This window comes from Ziziphus jujuba, chromosome 11 (genome assembly GCF_031755915.1).
Source record: "Ziziphus jujuba cultivar Dongzao chromosome 11, ASM3175591v1".
NCBI lineage: Eukaryota > Viridiplantae > Streptophyta > Magnoliopsida > Rosales > Rhamnaceae > Ziziphus > Ziziphus jujuba.
The window spans coordinates 26,677,770-26,692,168 of NC_083389.1; the positions used below are offsets into that span (position 1 = coordinate 26,677,770).

Sequence of the window (14,399 nt, forward strand, 5' to 3'; positions counted from 1 at the left end):
GATAAGCAAATCATTCTCAATTTGCTTTTAATTTTATTCCCTTTATACGAAAATTCCCTCCCTCTATCTACCGCTCCACTCTCATTATCTAGCTAGAAAAGGAACAATTCCTATTAATCTTTGTACAAATTAAACCATTCAATATATATATATATATATATATATATAGTGTAGGCCTTTTACGAACCCCAATGAGTATTTTCCTGTATTATTATTTAGTGTAATGGGGAATAAATTCATTTACACACCAAGGACCATGTTGGCTAATTATATTAAAGAAATAGACCAAACAATTTGAATTAAGACTGACAATCATGAGGAAATTCACTTTTGAGAGAGGATAAAAAAAAATAAAAAATAAATAAATATCCTTTTGAAGATGTAAACGATTGTCATTGAATATGCCAATAAGGCCTTTAATTTGTCCATACGGTACCCAATTGCCTCCTAATTACCGAGATCAAGGCATCTCGTTCTCTAAGTAGAAAACTTCTAAGAGAATAGTGAAATTAAGAGCTGTCTTATGCATGGGCTAGGAATAGAAAATTGATTAGACTATTTTTATTATTATTATTATTTCTTTGTTTGTTTTATTTTCTTGGCTTTTAAAACCTCAACCGCAGAGTATATATATTCCTAATCAGCGGAAGCCCATAGAAAGAGCTTATTGTATAACCCAAATATAAAGTGTTTTAATTTAATCAAGGCCATTTAAGTAACCTCATGCTTCCTTGCCCTAGTTAACTAGGGTTATAATATATTAAAGAAAAGAGAACAGCTAGCTTCACCAAACTTATAATTAAAATATATATTATATTTAAACGAAGTATCAGATCCATTTCCAGAAGGATTACGTAGTTATAAAAACACTAATCAATTTTATGCGTAAAGATTTTGTATAAAGTGTACAAGCTTATAGTCTTGATCTGCGTGGTTTACAAATCCCAATTTTGAATGTGAGTGAGAGAAATGGAGGAGCAAAAAAAAAAAAAAAACTCCATTAATATGACGACCATATAATTATATCTATAATAAGGGAACAACAATTGTCAATTTTCTTTGGTGATTAAGATGGATCAGTGCTGCTTTTTCTTGAAAAAAGAAGAGGTTAGAATGGAAAGGCACATATATACATATAAAAATTTGTAACAAAGGATATCTTTGCATGGTTTGCTTAGTTAAATATAGGAATTAAAAAATTGTTGGCTTTTTGCTGAGGGATATATATCACAAGCACATGGGGTTGTTTGTATATGATAAATGAGACTAATATGAGAAAGTTTTCTAATTTCCATACTATGTGGAGCCAATTTATTGTGATGTACTTATAATAGGATTAAAAGCAAGCATTTTCTCTTTTCTGAAAGGTGTCGTGGACTCATTACAAATATATTGTTTTCTTATGAAATATTGCTTCAAAAATATACAACTTAATTTGAACTAAATGTATAAATATATTTATATATATATACATATATATAGATGTATAAGCAAGCTGAGGTGGCAAACTTTGAACCTCACAGTAGAGAGTTTTGGATTTAGTGAGAACCATTGACGTCCTACGTGGACTTACATTTTGGGGTGGGAATCGTTCGGCCAAATTCCACGTCATTGTCTACGTCATGATGCCAGAATAGTAATACTTAATTTATTATTATTATTATTATTCTTTCCGTGATCAACTTAATATGGTATGTTGGTCATCCAAAAAAAAAAACAAAAAAACAAAAAACAAAAAAAAGTTGCCTTATTTTGGTTGCATTTTCATTTTGATGACCATCACAATTTTGCTACCAATCTTATTAGAAATTGTTATGATTAAGCATCTGCATTATGCTCCATATAATAGACTGTTCCTATCAATCTCAATCTCTATAACAAATTAGAACTTTTATATACATATACATATACATATATATATATATATATATACAACAAACTTTTCATGAAAATATATTCAAGAGCCTTCTTCGAAGTTGGAGAGAATTCTTCTAGCTAATAAGGCACATTTTGGTAGAAAGCTGGCAAAGTAGCAATCAAAAAAAAAATGTGGAAAAAGGAAAAACAAAACAAGTTGAGGAATTTCAAATGTGGTCCAAGGAAAAAGGAAAAATAAAAAGAAATTGAGATTGAGAAGAATTGTTTTAAGGAAAAAAGGTGAGAAAAAATCAAAGAGAGGATTGGGATTTGGTCGGGCTGAGAGTGGGAGGGGAGGACCATGTGTCACGAGTAGGAAGAAGGGAAAAATGTGAGCAGAAGCACGAGGGACAGTGGTGTGTAAAGAAAGAATGTGTGTCCTAAAGGCCTACACGCTATAACCATCAACAATGGTTTTGGTCTTGGTTGGATTAGATTAAAGACGGTGCTTGGGAATCTAAGCATTTTGCTTTTACTCTCTTCCTTGGAAACAAACAAACCTAGCTCTTTTCAAACTTTTTTTTTTTTTTTTTTTCCTTCTCTAAACCAAAGAGACAAATATCCCTCTCTCTCTGCAGTTTTCATATAATTAATATGGATGACTGAACGAAATGCAAATGGAGGGGTAGAATTTGAGAAAGTTTGTGAAAAAAAATACTGTTTGCTCTGCTTTTTCAGCACCTCAATTTTTGGGTCTTTTAAGTATTAAGATGGTATTAAAACTCATGTTTACAATTCTAGCTATCTACTTAGCTATACTTTGGTATTTGAACCAAATAATTAAAAATTAAAATTGAAGGGAAAATAGTCAAGAAGAGTTAGGCAAAAACCTCTAAATTTGGTCCTCTTCTACTGCTAGAGATAGCATTGGACTCTCTCACTTCGCCAATCCCAACAACCAAGATTATGATTTTGAGAATAAATATCTTTGGTTTATTTTGGTCCCAACCCCCTCCTCCCCTTTCCCCACAGCATAGCTAGCTCTCTCTGTCTCTCTTAATCTTTGCCCACAAACCAGTCATAAAACTACGGAAAAAGGCATTCATATTTGTTTATATAACTCATAGAACATATTGCCCAAGAGCATCCCAACTTTCCACATATAAGAAATCATATTCTATCTCTCAATATTATTCAGCTTCTCCAATTACTTACATCCGCACATCAATTTTCTTCTTCTTTGTCTTTTTTTTTTTTTGTGGGCAAATTAAAAGCTCTGTATATATATATATATATATATCCAAAGTACAGCTATTGCTAGCTCATTCATTGAAATACCAAAGAATCTCCATTGATTTAAAACTTTCCCAATTTTCATGCTACCCAATTCTCAGTAATTCGACCTCATTGGAGGTTGTTAAAGCCAGTCCTTATTGACTATAGAAACTACAATGCATATGACCAACTTTTCCATGTGTCCAAAACCATCAAAATCTTCATTAAACCTTTTGGGATACCCGGATACGAATATGATCAGAATAGAGTTAATCAGTATAGTAGTGAACAACATTGATAGTTATATATCTATTTGCTTTTTATTATATTATATATAGTATAAATGCAAGTCATTTTCTTTAAGTAACTCTCTAGGATATATAAGTTACAATCGTAATATTTTTTACGGAAAAACAAAACAAAGATTCCATTGGTGGGGTTTTGACAAAATATGTATATAACTTGGAAAAAAAAAAAAAAAAAAAAAGGATTCCCTTCAATCGGGATGTTATACATGTCCACAAACAAAGTATTAGGTAATGGTACTCTATGTCCCAAACACCCTGACCCTAAACGTATCCTTAAGACTCTTACTACATGGACCCCACTCTTCTTCTTTTTTTTTTTTTTTTTTTTTTTTTGGCCTTTTTTGCCAGCTATGCCCACAGCCAAACATGCCCATACATACATGCACCCCCAACTCTATCTATACATTTTTCACCTATATATACTCCTTACTCAACCACTCTTTATCACTATACTCCATAACCAAGAAGCTTTGCTTGGGATAAAACTCTCTCAGTATTCAAAACCATGTTATTTTTCTGAGCTTTGCTTGGGATAAGACTCTCAATATTCAAAACCATATTATTTTTCTCCTCTCACTTTCTTTCTCAGTATTCAAAGCCATATAATTTTCCTCTTCTCACTTTCTTATACTCTAGTTCCCAAATTATGTCGGGTGTTTGGGTATTCAAGAACGGCGTCGTTCGGCTGGTTGAGAACCCCGGTGCCGACTCATTGGATGGAAGGCGAAAGGTGCTAATTCATATTCCGAGTAACGAGGTGATCACTTCGTATGCAGTTCTTGAAAGAAAGCTTTATTCGCTCGGTTGGGAGAGGTATTACGACGACCCTGACCTTCTTCAGTTCCATAAACGATCCACCGTTCACCTTATCTCTCTTCCTAAAGACTTCAATAAGTTCAAGTCCATGCACATGTTTGACATAGTCGTCAAGAACCGCAATGTGTTTGAAGTAAGGGATATGTAGTACTAGTACTAGTCCTTGTACTAGTTTTTTGGTGTTCGGGTTTTCTTGATTTTCAAGAAAAAAAAAAAAAAATTTCTTGGTTTGGGTTTGGATTTGGGTTTTAACTTTGTTTAGTTTTTTATTTTGTGATATTACTGGTTTTTTTTTTTTTTAAATTCCTGATATGCGTTTTGTGCTAATTGAGTGGAGAAACGGGAGATGAAGTAGATGAAGTTTGTGGGGTCTATAGGTTAGGGGTATAACTCTCTCTCTCCCTCTCTCTCTACTTGGTGATTTGTGGGGTGTTATGGTTTTAATTTGATGTACAAATTTGCATGTTATAATTTTAAGGGATATATGATCATTTTGTATCAAATGGAAATTGGTTTTTCCTATCTTTCTTTGTGTTAATGATATTCTTCCACTCCCTTTATATATATACTAGTTGGACCACATATGGGATAGGTAGAGGCTAATTTATATGCATATTGCATCACACAGAGAATAAATATCAAAAACTATTGATGAAAAGAAGTTTGAAACTACACGATATAATGCAGAATCAAAATGTTATCCTTGAGGGTTGTCACTAGAAATTTTTTTTTTTTTTCCTTCTTTCTTTTTGTGGGCTGGATTAGAGAATCATAGGGAAAAATAGAAAATTTTTAGTGCATGAAGTATATATTATGAGTATGATCTACCTTTCTCTATACATATGTATTAAATATTTAAGCTTATGACAAAGAAAAGGAATTGAACCAAATTTCCACCCATTACTTAATTATAAAGATTTTTTTTTTTTTTTGGGTCCATGATTTGCAAATCAAGTATAATTATAACATTAACGAGTAACATACTTTAATTTCATTTTTTACTAAGCTTCTCTTTAAGGCGGCGGTTTGATGGATAACAAACCTTATAAAGGCACCTTATAATTAGTTAGAAGATGAGTCTCTAATGACTACTAATGGCGCATTAATTGATAATTAAATATGACCAAAATAAAAAGAAAAAAGGAATCGATAATATTGGACTATATATATATATATATCGTTTATTGTGCAGAAGCTGAAATGACTGCACCTAGTTTTCAAAATCTTGATGTTCCTACAATATTGGGGAAGTCTGCAAGTCCAAGCCAGCTGTGTGCCTGCAGAACGTATGCCCCCCATAAAAATCCCCATCCATCCCCTCTTTTTCTTTTTAAAGTTATTTATATTATTTAATTTATTTGAATTAGGTTTTGTTCTTGAACTCTTTTTTGTTTTTTAATTTCTTCTTCAAACAAAGCATACAAATTAAGGATAAATTCTGAAACACCTAATAGATAGATGATTTTGCCTAATACAGTATATTAATGTAGTAATCCGAGTTTATATGTAATTAAAATGTATGTGCATTTGTATTAAATACTCAAAAAGATAAAGTAAAAAGAAATATGTCCATACAAAATACCTATAGGATATTGATATATACATATATATATATATATATATATATATATATATATATATATATATATGTATTTTGCTTACGTATGAAGTAGACATAGAGATGGAAGGGGTAATGACACGTCATGAAATTTGGTTAGATGTTATTATCGGCGGAATCAAATATCTTTGTGAATGAATTGTACTAGTCGCTTACGCACCAAGCCATATTCAAATTGGGGGGGGCAAAAAAAAAAAAAAATGTAGTCACATTATATAGTTGGGTAGTATAGTAATGCAAAAAGTTGATCACGAATCATTTGTTCCTTAGAAAAGAATTTAGTTGCCAAAAAAAAAAACTGTTTTAAATAATTTTGGATTCAAATTCTCTACCTCAGAATTAATAAAAAGCAGAAAAATGGAACCATTTGCTTTGCTTTGCATAACAACTTGCAAGTTGCAAATTTGAAAGGCTATGGGAAGGTAGTTTTGATTAACCACCCAAATTGTCCACCTACACATGTAAATAGGGGAAAAATGAATGAAGGCAATTATATGAATATCTGGCATGTCAAAAATGGAATATAAGAAGCAAATGAATGGAGGTAATTCTAGATCACATGTGAGACAAATATAAGATTTTCCAAGAAATAGCAGAATCTTATCTGGACATAGCCAGCAATATCTTTACCCCAAAATAGAAAATCTTTCCAAGAAAAGAAAAGTGGTAGTTTTCAAAATTAATTAAATGGCCAAAAGATTTAGCTAAGCTATATAGCCCATGCTAATGATGAACAAGCTGTAGAAAATCAAGTGTGGTAGGATATCGAGAAATTTTTTAACAAGTTCTTCTCAGTTATGTAGTTTTTTTATATTTATGCTGGTTTAATTATGCAATAGAAAAAATAAAAAATAAAAAAATTCTTTGGCATGTATCGTTATAAAGTTATTCTACGTCATGTGTACTCAAAGTTTTTCTATAGGATATCAACAATTCAATCACGGCTCTGCAAATCAAATCCCTCTATCTCTCATCCTCCCACAACAAGCAACATGCACATGGTTTTCTTGGCACCTAAATAATCTAAATGTATATATATATATATATATAGATATCGTTTTTCCATGATGAGTTGATGTCAGCTAGCTCGATGCCCAAGTTTTGTTACAGATAATTGGATGTGAGACGCTTAATAGAAATTTGGCAGTGTCACCTATCATAACGTAATTGTGTATATAGATATATACTCTTTTGCAATATTTTCGGTTATTTCATGAAACTTAATCACATATGAAATATTTGGGACCACTATCCTCCTGTAGATAAGCGGGCAAACAAGGAATCGCATTGTCTAAGGAGAGAGATAAAGAGAGAGATGGCATTGAATTCAAAATTGGTGGGCTTTTCTTTTGTCTTCCCTTTTGGGGGTGGCCAGATTATGGGAGAAGGTAACTAGCTAGCTATAGCCTATAGCTATAGCTATAGGCAGCTGGCTAAGGCAGTATGTATGTGTGTGTAGCTATTAGCTAGCTAGCTCCCTTTGATTATTCCACAGAATAGTACAAGCATATAGACACATTTGGAGGTACTGCTATTGCATGCCACCTGTGAAGCAAGTAACAAGGACAATTGTCCTCTACCACTCCTTCACTCCCATACCCTGCAATCCAATTACAGATTTATATGCACTTCATCTACTCAAATACAGAAAGAATTAAAGTTGATGTTTGCCCCAAAATAACTAGAGAGGGTATATATCTCATGGGTGGTTTTCTTTAATGGTTATCAACAAAGCATAAAAGAAAAGCTTACTCTTAATGTGGGTTGGCATTAGCATTGCCAATGCCAATTCTTATACATCTATGATTCTTCTCAAAAGGCTTCATAAACTATATGCTAACTAAAAAGTAGATCAACTATATGCATTATCTAATGTAATTCTCTAATTAATTATTTATTTATTGTAGATATTTTCAATATATAACCCTATAGTATTTGAAGAGTTTTGTATTTGCTTTGGGACGTATTGTTAATTTCCAAAGATACTCGGCTGCAAGCAAAAGCATGAATCCCTGCAGACTTTTTGGCCATGCATGCATGATTCCAAAGCAACATCTAAAACAACCCTAATTGACAATATCACTATTGGCCAAATGATCACTGTAGCTATAGCACCATTACTAACTCATGTAGATAAGAGCCTTATCAACACGTGTGTTTATATACTTTAGACTAGCCCATCGATCAAATTGGTGTATAATATATAGGTTCCCCAAAGATTTCTGGAGCTTGCTCTATTTATATATATATATATATATATATAATTTTTTTTTTTTTGGTGATCGAATAGATTATTCACTTACATATGTATGTATGTATGTATATGTGTACATGTATATATGTATATTGATATAGGATACGCATGGCAGCGTCTAGCCCATTCCTTGCTTTGAATGGGGTACAGGCACCTTTTCATTGAGTAGTCAGTTCCCTGTCAATTTGGATTATTCCAAAGAGCAAAAAAAAATCATATGGAAGATTGAACACCGGTATATTATATAGATATATTTAGCTAGTATTTTTTTTTCCTCTCTCTCTCTCCGTCCTATCCACAACGGAATGGGGCAAGAGAGATCCCATCTTGTCTACTTATGAGTTTGATTATGATATGGCCAGTGAGCTTCTGTCTTGTCAATGCCATGAATAATCTTTTTGTCTACCATATATCAACTCAATAAGATATGTAGGAAATTTCAAGGATATAGCAAAATTTTGTACACAAGTTGTTCCATTTACTCTAAATTAACTAAAAAGCTAGTAACAAGTTTTTTTTTCCCCCCCTACTGATTTAAGCCTTACTGTTCTGTCAAAATAACCCGAAAAGATATAGCGTTTTTCCCCCCTAATTAATTTGATCTGTTTATGGAAAACTAATTAGCTTTATTAATTGCTTTATGTATTTGTATATATTATCTTAAAGTAGGGAAGAAAAAGGTTGGCAGGACAAATGTCAAATTTTATCTACAGAAGGTGTGGAGATAACTTTCTGAATATCAGAAACATATGGGTTATTTTTCTAAATTTGTTGAAGACGTCGAAAGGCAATGGGTTGCCTAAAAAGTCAATTTACTTGGTTAAACTTACGGCCAACAAATAATAAAATAGAAAATATTCCCTTGACCAACTTTCAACCCTATTTGGGTGGCTATATAGGTCTATGAAGCAAAAGGCACACAACTCAATTATTATGCACGATTCACCTTAGTTTTCATGTAATTCATAAAAATTTCAAAGTTCAATCATTATTGGTACAGTACAATTAAAGAATTGACAGCAATGAAAAGTATAATAAATCCTTTTTCTTTTTTTCTTTTTTTTTTTTTTTTTTTGAAAATTTCATGTAGCAAAAGCACGCCAAAGATATATTATATTGCCATTGTGAAACCAAGTTCTCCAACTAGTATGAATTTTTCTGCCAAAGTAAGTTGAAATCTGTTGCTTTTTCATCAGACTCCAACATAATGAAAGTATTACATTAATCTTCTCCATATGCTTTCTCCGCGCCTACCTTATTTTCATGGGAATATAAAAAAAAGTCGGTGCATTAAAGAATCTTAGTGAGTTTGGCAGCTCAGGACTTTCTGGGTTTCTTTCTTGTCTACTTAAATTTTCTACTTCTTCATATATAATTTATGCTTTCTCTTGCTTTATGGAAAACCAGGAGATTTCTCAAAATGACTATTATATTAAAAACCAGAATTTGAACTATGTTACTCTTTGTGTGACTTTAATGTTAGACCCATCGTGATCCAACAGTGAAAATTGGCCTACTCTTTGATTGTTGAATAGACTTATAAGAATCTTATAAGAGACCCATTTACGTAAACGATGGAAAATTGGACACCCATGAATATACAGAAGACTTTGGATGAATTGATAGGAGATTCTATAAATTTTCATGGGAACAGCTTCAACTTTAGTGTACCAGGGCTTTAGTGCTACAAATAATGTGTACACAACGACACAAATAGGTTTTAGGGTCTAATTTTGGTCTCACCCTTTAACTTGTCTGAATGTGCCAAGCAAAGAGGGCATGATTGGACCTTTTTGCCACATTATTGGACCAGGAATCATTGGAAGTTTTAACTTCTTGTGACTACTAAAGCAGGATTTCCACTATCTCACTGTTTTAGTTTTCAAGCACAGGTGCCTTCACATGGTGGATACATATCATCTATAACAATATACATATACAATATATTGAAATCCATTTTTATTGGAGGGAACGAATTATATAAATTCCCGGAAGATTTGTCTTAGATTTATACAATGCAAGGATTTGAGAGGCACATAAACACATTTTGGGTGCCCACAAGTTCCCTCTTTTTGTAAGGCATTAGTTTTTGGGTAATTCCTCTTGGCATTCAGCAAAAATAATAAAATGAAATACCCTCTTCTTCCGAATTTTCAGAATATTACAATAATAGTTCCTTTGATTGAATTTTCAGCAAAAACCTACTGACTTCTTCAGCATAAGAATACATCATTTGGTTTTTATAGCTTCCAGTCATATATATAACTGTACTTTTAAAAAAAATTTGACAATTGAGATTATCAGCAATGCAATGTCGACACCTCTTCTCGAACAAATTTCTGCTATATTTAAAATATAATAGAAGAAACATTTCTTTTACCGTATTATTTTAAATCTCTCTCTCTCTCTCTCTCTCTCTCTCTCTCTTCCCCACCCTAGCCCCATTCCCCCCCTTCAAAAAAACAAAAAAAACACCCATATCAGCACAAGATTTTTACATGGAGCTCAGGTCTTACATAATTTGAACCCACCTCTGTGATCTAAAAAGTTAATCATGCTAGTTTGTGCAGTCAAATCCATGACAAACGGAGAGCCAGATTATAAGGATTATCAGTATGATGAGTCCAAGAACAACCAGCTTTATTTTCATGTTTTGTAACCACATCTTTCTTCTCATTTGGGTCCCTTTGTTTTTGTAATCTTGGGCCTGTAAAATTGCAGTCAAGCAAGTTTGTTCAGTACTTAATATAAATCAGTGAACAAAGAGTTGATCTTGCTTCAACTTACCTGAGAACGCAGGTTTTCAGTCTTGTCAACGAGAATTGTTAGGTTTTCCCCTCTTTCAATAGCCTGAAAGGCATAAAGCACTCGAGTAAGCATGAGAGGAGACATAAAATAACTCTGTCCAAGCAAGCCTTTTGAAATATCAAAGCGATCTAGTTCATTGATATTCTGGGGGAATTCAGAAACTCATTAGTTTTCACATAAAACACCCACAAGTTGGAACAAAATTTGTCGAGAGGTACAAAGAGGCCAATTTTTCAGTTTTATATTACTGTAAATAATATCATGTCCTGAACCAAGAGCATTGAAATATTGGTTCTCCACCCTTACAGTAATTTCGAATATTGATAACTAGTCTAAAGAGAGAAAGTATATATCCTATTTAACCAAGTAAAAAAAATTAGAATGCCAACACATTCATTTTTAAAGCACCAAAGTAATTTTACAACTTCAATCCACACCCAGTACTAGGAATGTCAAGCAACTTAATTTTCCACTCCTTACTGCAACCTAAGAAATTCTCATTCTGAGAATTTATATCCTCAGGTAAGACCAAGCATCTTCCTACTGAGGCACCTTATGCTCCTACCATTTAATTGTAGCTGTACAATAATAAATGGAGCTCCATCACACCCTCACCCTCCCATTTCTCAAGAAGGAAGAAGGGGAAGAAGAAACGAGAAAATTCGTTGCACAAGAATAGTATTATTTCTCTTTAGCTTCAGATTATGTAGATAACACCCCAACTTCATTACCCTTCCCCCTCAACACACACACGCGCAACAAACTATTTTCTCATTCCATACCAATCAAATAAACATCAATGAAGAAAGACACAAATCCATTGTAGTAAACAGAACAACAGATCAAGATGGTCAAAGTGGTAATGAAAACTTCTTATGCATAGTTGAGGTTAGACACTATACCTAAGAAAAAACAACATTTATCTTCAAGAAGGTTAAATTACCTTGTCAATATTCTCTAACATTATGCTTTTAACTTCTGAGACCTGAGCCTTTACTTTCAATAGCTTCTCAATCTCTTCGGCATGATCAATTATATACTTCATGTGCTCTTTCATTATTGGTCTGCAATTTTTAAACCACTCTTAGTTACTATTCAATAAGAATTGTTTAACTTAAATTCAAAGGTATACTTGCATTTACCCAAACTCCTTGTTAAGACTTTTGGCAATGGCTGTACTTGCTTTACCACCACCATATCTCTTTTTAAAGTCTGCTTTCATTCGTTCCAAAAATGCAATTGAAATCTGTTTGCTTACAGTTTCTTTGGCAACAACGCAATAAGCTGCAAATTTCATAAAGCACAGGGTTTTAGGCTTGGAGCCACATGCAATTGGCAAAACTAAAGTTTATTGAATTTCGTGTGTTAATATAAAGACTCAAAGCAATAAAGGGAGCACCCAAACCGATTGGTTTACACAATCTGGAGCTGGAGAATCTTCTCCAGAACCAGCAAGTAAGAGTGATTGTCATGAAAATAAATTGTACTTCACTATTTCACTATTCCCAAACAAACAATAAAATGATGTGAACCACAATAGTAGATCTTGCAATATCTAAACGCTGATAGGGAAAGAGATCATTCCCTATTACCAGAAGCCAAGTTTATATTTTTATTCATTACAATCACTGTAAGCTTTGCTTTTGTGACTAAAAGCGGGAATAGTTCAATAACAATACACACTCGATAACTCTTAACAAAACCCTATGCAAGTTTTATTTCTACGGAAGCTACGAAAAGAACCATCTATCTTCACCATTAAACCAATCCAAATTGATTCCATCACATCGCAGACCTGAAGTGGCTAAGAAGTTTCAGAAATATGCAAAATGGTCAATCAAAATCTACCCCAACACCGTTTTAAGTGTTAAATTTTGTCAATTTTGTACTACACGACCATCAAGCACCAAATTCAGCCAATTTCCAATCTACACAAACACACAACCACACTAATTTGAGCTTAAAACCGACTATTTACATGAATAAGATTCAAAAAAGTTATTTCCTTTATTTTTCCACGGCTATATCAGCAATAAGTGACAAAATTTAACTGAAACTGAAAAAAAGCTAGGGAAATCCCAGCTAAAAAGGCCCTATTTTGAGGGTTATAGCCTCAAACTAAGCACAACCCAGATCATATTGCACTGTTATAAACTAGATCCAACAATCTCCAAAAGCAATTCAAACTTTCCACCCTGTCTGTTTCTCGAGAAAACGAAAGAGAAAAGAGTTTAAATGAGAGATCAAGAAAAAGGATGAGAATTTACCATAGCCATCCTCGAGGAGGAAATTGAAGGTGTGGTGGTCGCAGCTGTAGGTAAACTTGTTGTTGGAGGAAGGGAGTTTCTGCAGGCACTGAGCCGCAATCGCCGGGAAGTTCCCAGTGAACTCAGTGTACTCGGCCAAGATCATGGTGCCTCGGGCCACAAAACTGTATATGAACGCTTCCTGACTCATTGTCTTTCTTCCTCCGAGTTGACTCGGAAGTAAGAGAGAAAAAAGGCAGAGAGCGATCGAAGGCACAGAGAGAGAGAGAGTAAAAGAGAGAGAGACTCTCTGAGTTAGCAATTCCTAGGCGCTCTGGTTTCTTTGTTCCTTTGCTGTGAAGAAAGAATTTATTTTGTTTTATTGAGTAAAATGTAATTTACCCTCTTTAATCGAAAACGAAACTAAAATACTAATTAAATTACCAAAAATAATATAAAATACTAATTGAAATTTATTTTATCCTTATTATTATTTTTTTTGGGAAAATTGATTTATCTTGTTTGTGATGGCAATGAACAATATCCGTTTACTCAAAAAAATATACTATTCATATATATATATATATATATATATATATATATATATATATCAACAAAGTTATAGATCCTAATCCGATGAATATTTAAAAATTTTACATATATCTCTTATAGTGTTTGAACAAGATGGTAAACAAATTCTTTATATATATATATATACACCTTGTTTTAATTAATAAAATTTTTAAAAATATGTGTACAAAAATAGTATTATTGGATTTTCATGTGCGAGAGATAGGAAGAATTTTCCATGTCAATTTAAAGTTCGAAAAGTAATTGCTAGCGTAACACACAATTTCATACCATGAAAATAATATAATCCTATATATATATACCATGCCCGAGGAAAACACTTCTAATAAAATTTAAAAAATAACATGTAAATAAAAATGACATATTAGTAAAAAAAAATAAAAATATTTAGAATGTAAAATTGGTCTATTTTATATTGGCCACTTGACATTGTAAGAGATGGGAGAAGAAGGCTGAAGAAAAAGACAGCCAAGGGCCAAAGGCTCTTATTGAAGACGGATACTAAACATGGCGGCGATTAATAACTTAATTAATTAATTAATTATTATTATTATTTTGCTAAATATAACTTAATTAATTAATTAATAATTAAATTAAATTAAAGTTTACAAAAAGGAAAGTCTTCA

The 14,399-nt window shown here is 32.6% G+C and overlaps 2 protein-coding genes across 2 annotated transcripts; one reads left to right on the top strand and one right to left on the bottom strand.

Moving 5' to 3' along the window:
* Nucleotides 1-3,871: 3,871 nt before the first annotated feature.
* Nucleotides 3,872-4,780, top strand: LOC107433232 (flowering-promoting factor 1-like protein 3). The gene has a single exon (XM_016044494.4). The coding sequence runs from the start codon at nt 4,087-4,089 to the stop codon at nt 4,402-4,404; it is 318 nt and encodes a 105-aa protein (XP_015899980.1). The 5' UTR covers nt 3,872-4,086; the 3' UTR covers nt 4,405-4,780.
* Nucleotides 4,781-10,248: 5,468 nt separating this feature from the next.
* On the bottom strand, nt 10,249-13,538 carry LOC125419699 (vesicle-associated membrane protein 724). The gene is made up of 5 exons (XM_048466201.2): nt 13,204-13,538; nt 12,079-12,220; nt 11,880-12,000; nt 10,916-10,978; nt 10,249-10,835 (listed from the first exon to the last, which is right to left on the bottom strand). Exons 1-5 carry the CDS (start codon nt 13,391-13,393, stop codon nt 10,686-10,688), a joined length of 666 nt encoding a protein of 221 aa, XP_048322158.1. The 5' UTR covers nt 13,394-13,538; the 3' UTR covers nt 10,249-10,685.
* Between the last annotated feature and the right edge of the window lie 861 nt (nt 13,539-14,399).

What these genes read in the sequence shown, in the direction of transcription:
- LOC107433232 (XM_016044494.4), top strand. Translation starts at nt 4,087, where the DNA reads ATGTCGGGTGTTTGGGTATTCAAGAACGGCGTCGTTCGGCTGGTTGAG.
- LOC125419699 (XM_048466201.2), bottom strand. Translation starts at nt 13,393, where the DNA reads ATGAGTCAGGAAGCGTTCATATACAGTTTTGTGGCCCGAGGCACCATG. An exon ending in AGTCTTAACAAGGAGTTTGG is followed by an intron (nt 12,001 to 12,078) that starts GTAAATGCAAGT and finishes TAAAAATTGCAG; the next exon opens with ACCAATAATGAAAGAGCACA. An exon ending in CTGAAAACCTGCGTTCTCAG is followed by an intron (nt 10,836 to 10,915) that starts GTAAGTTGAAGC and finishes GCAATTTTACAG; the next exon opens with GCCCAAGATTACAAAAACAA.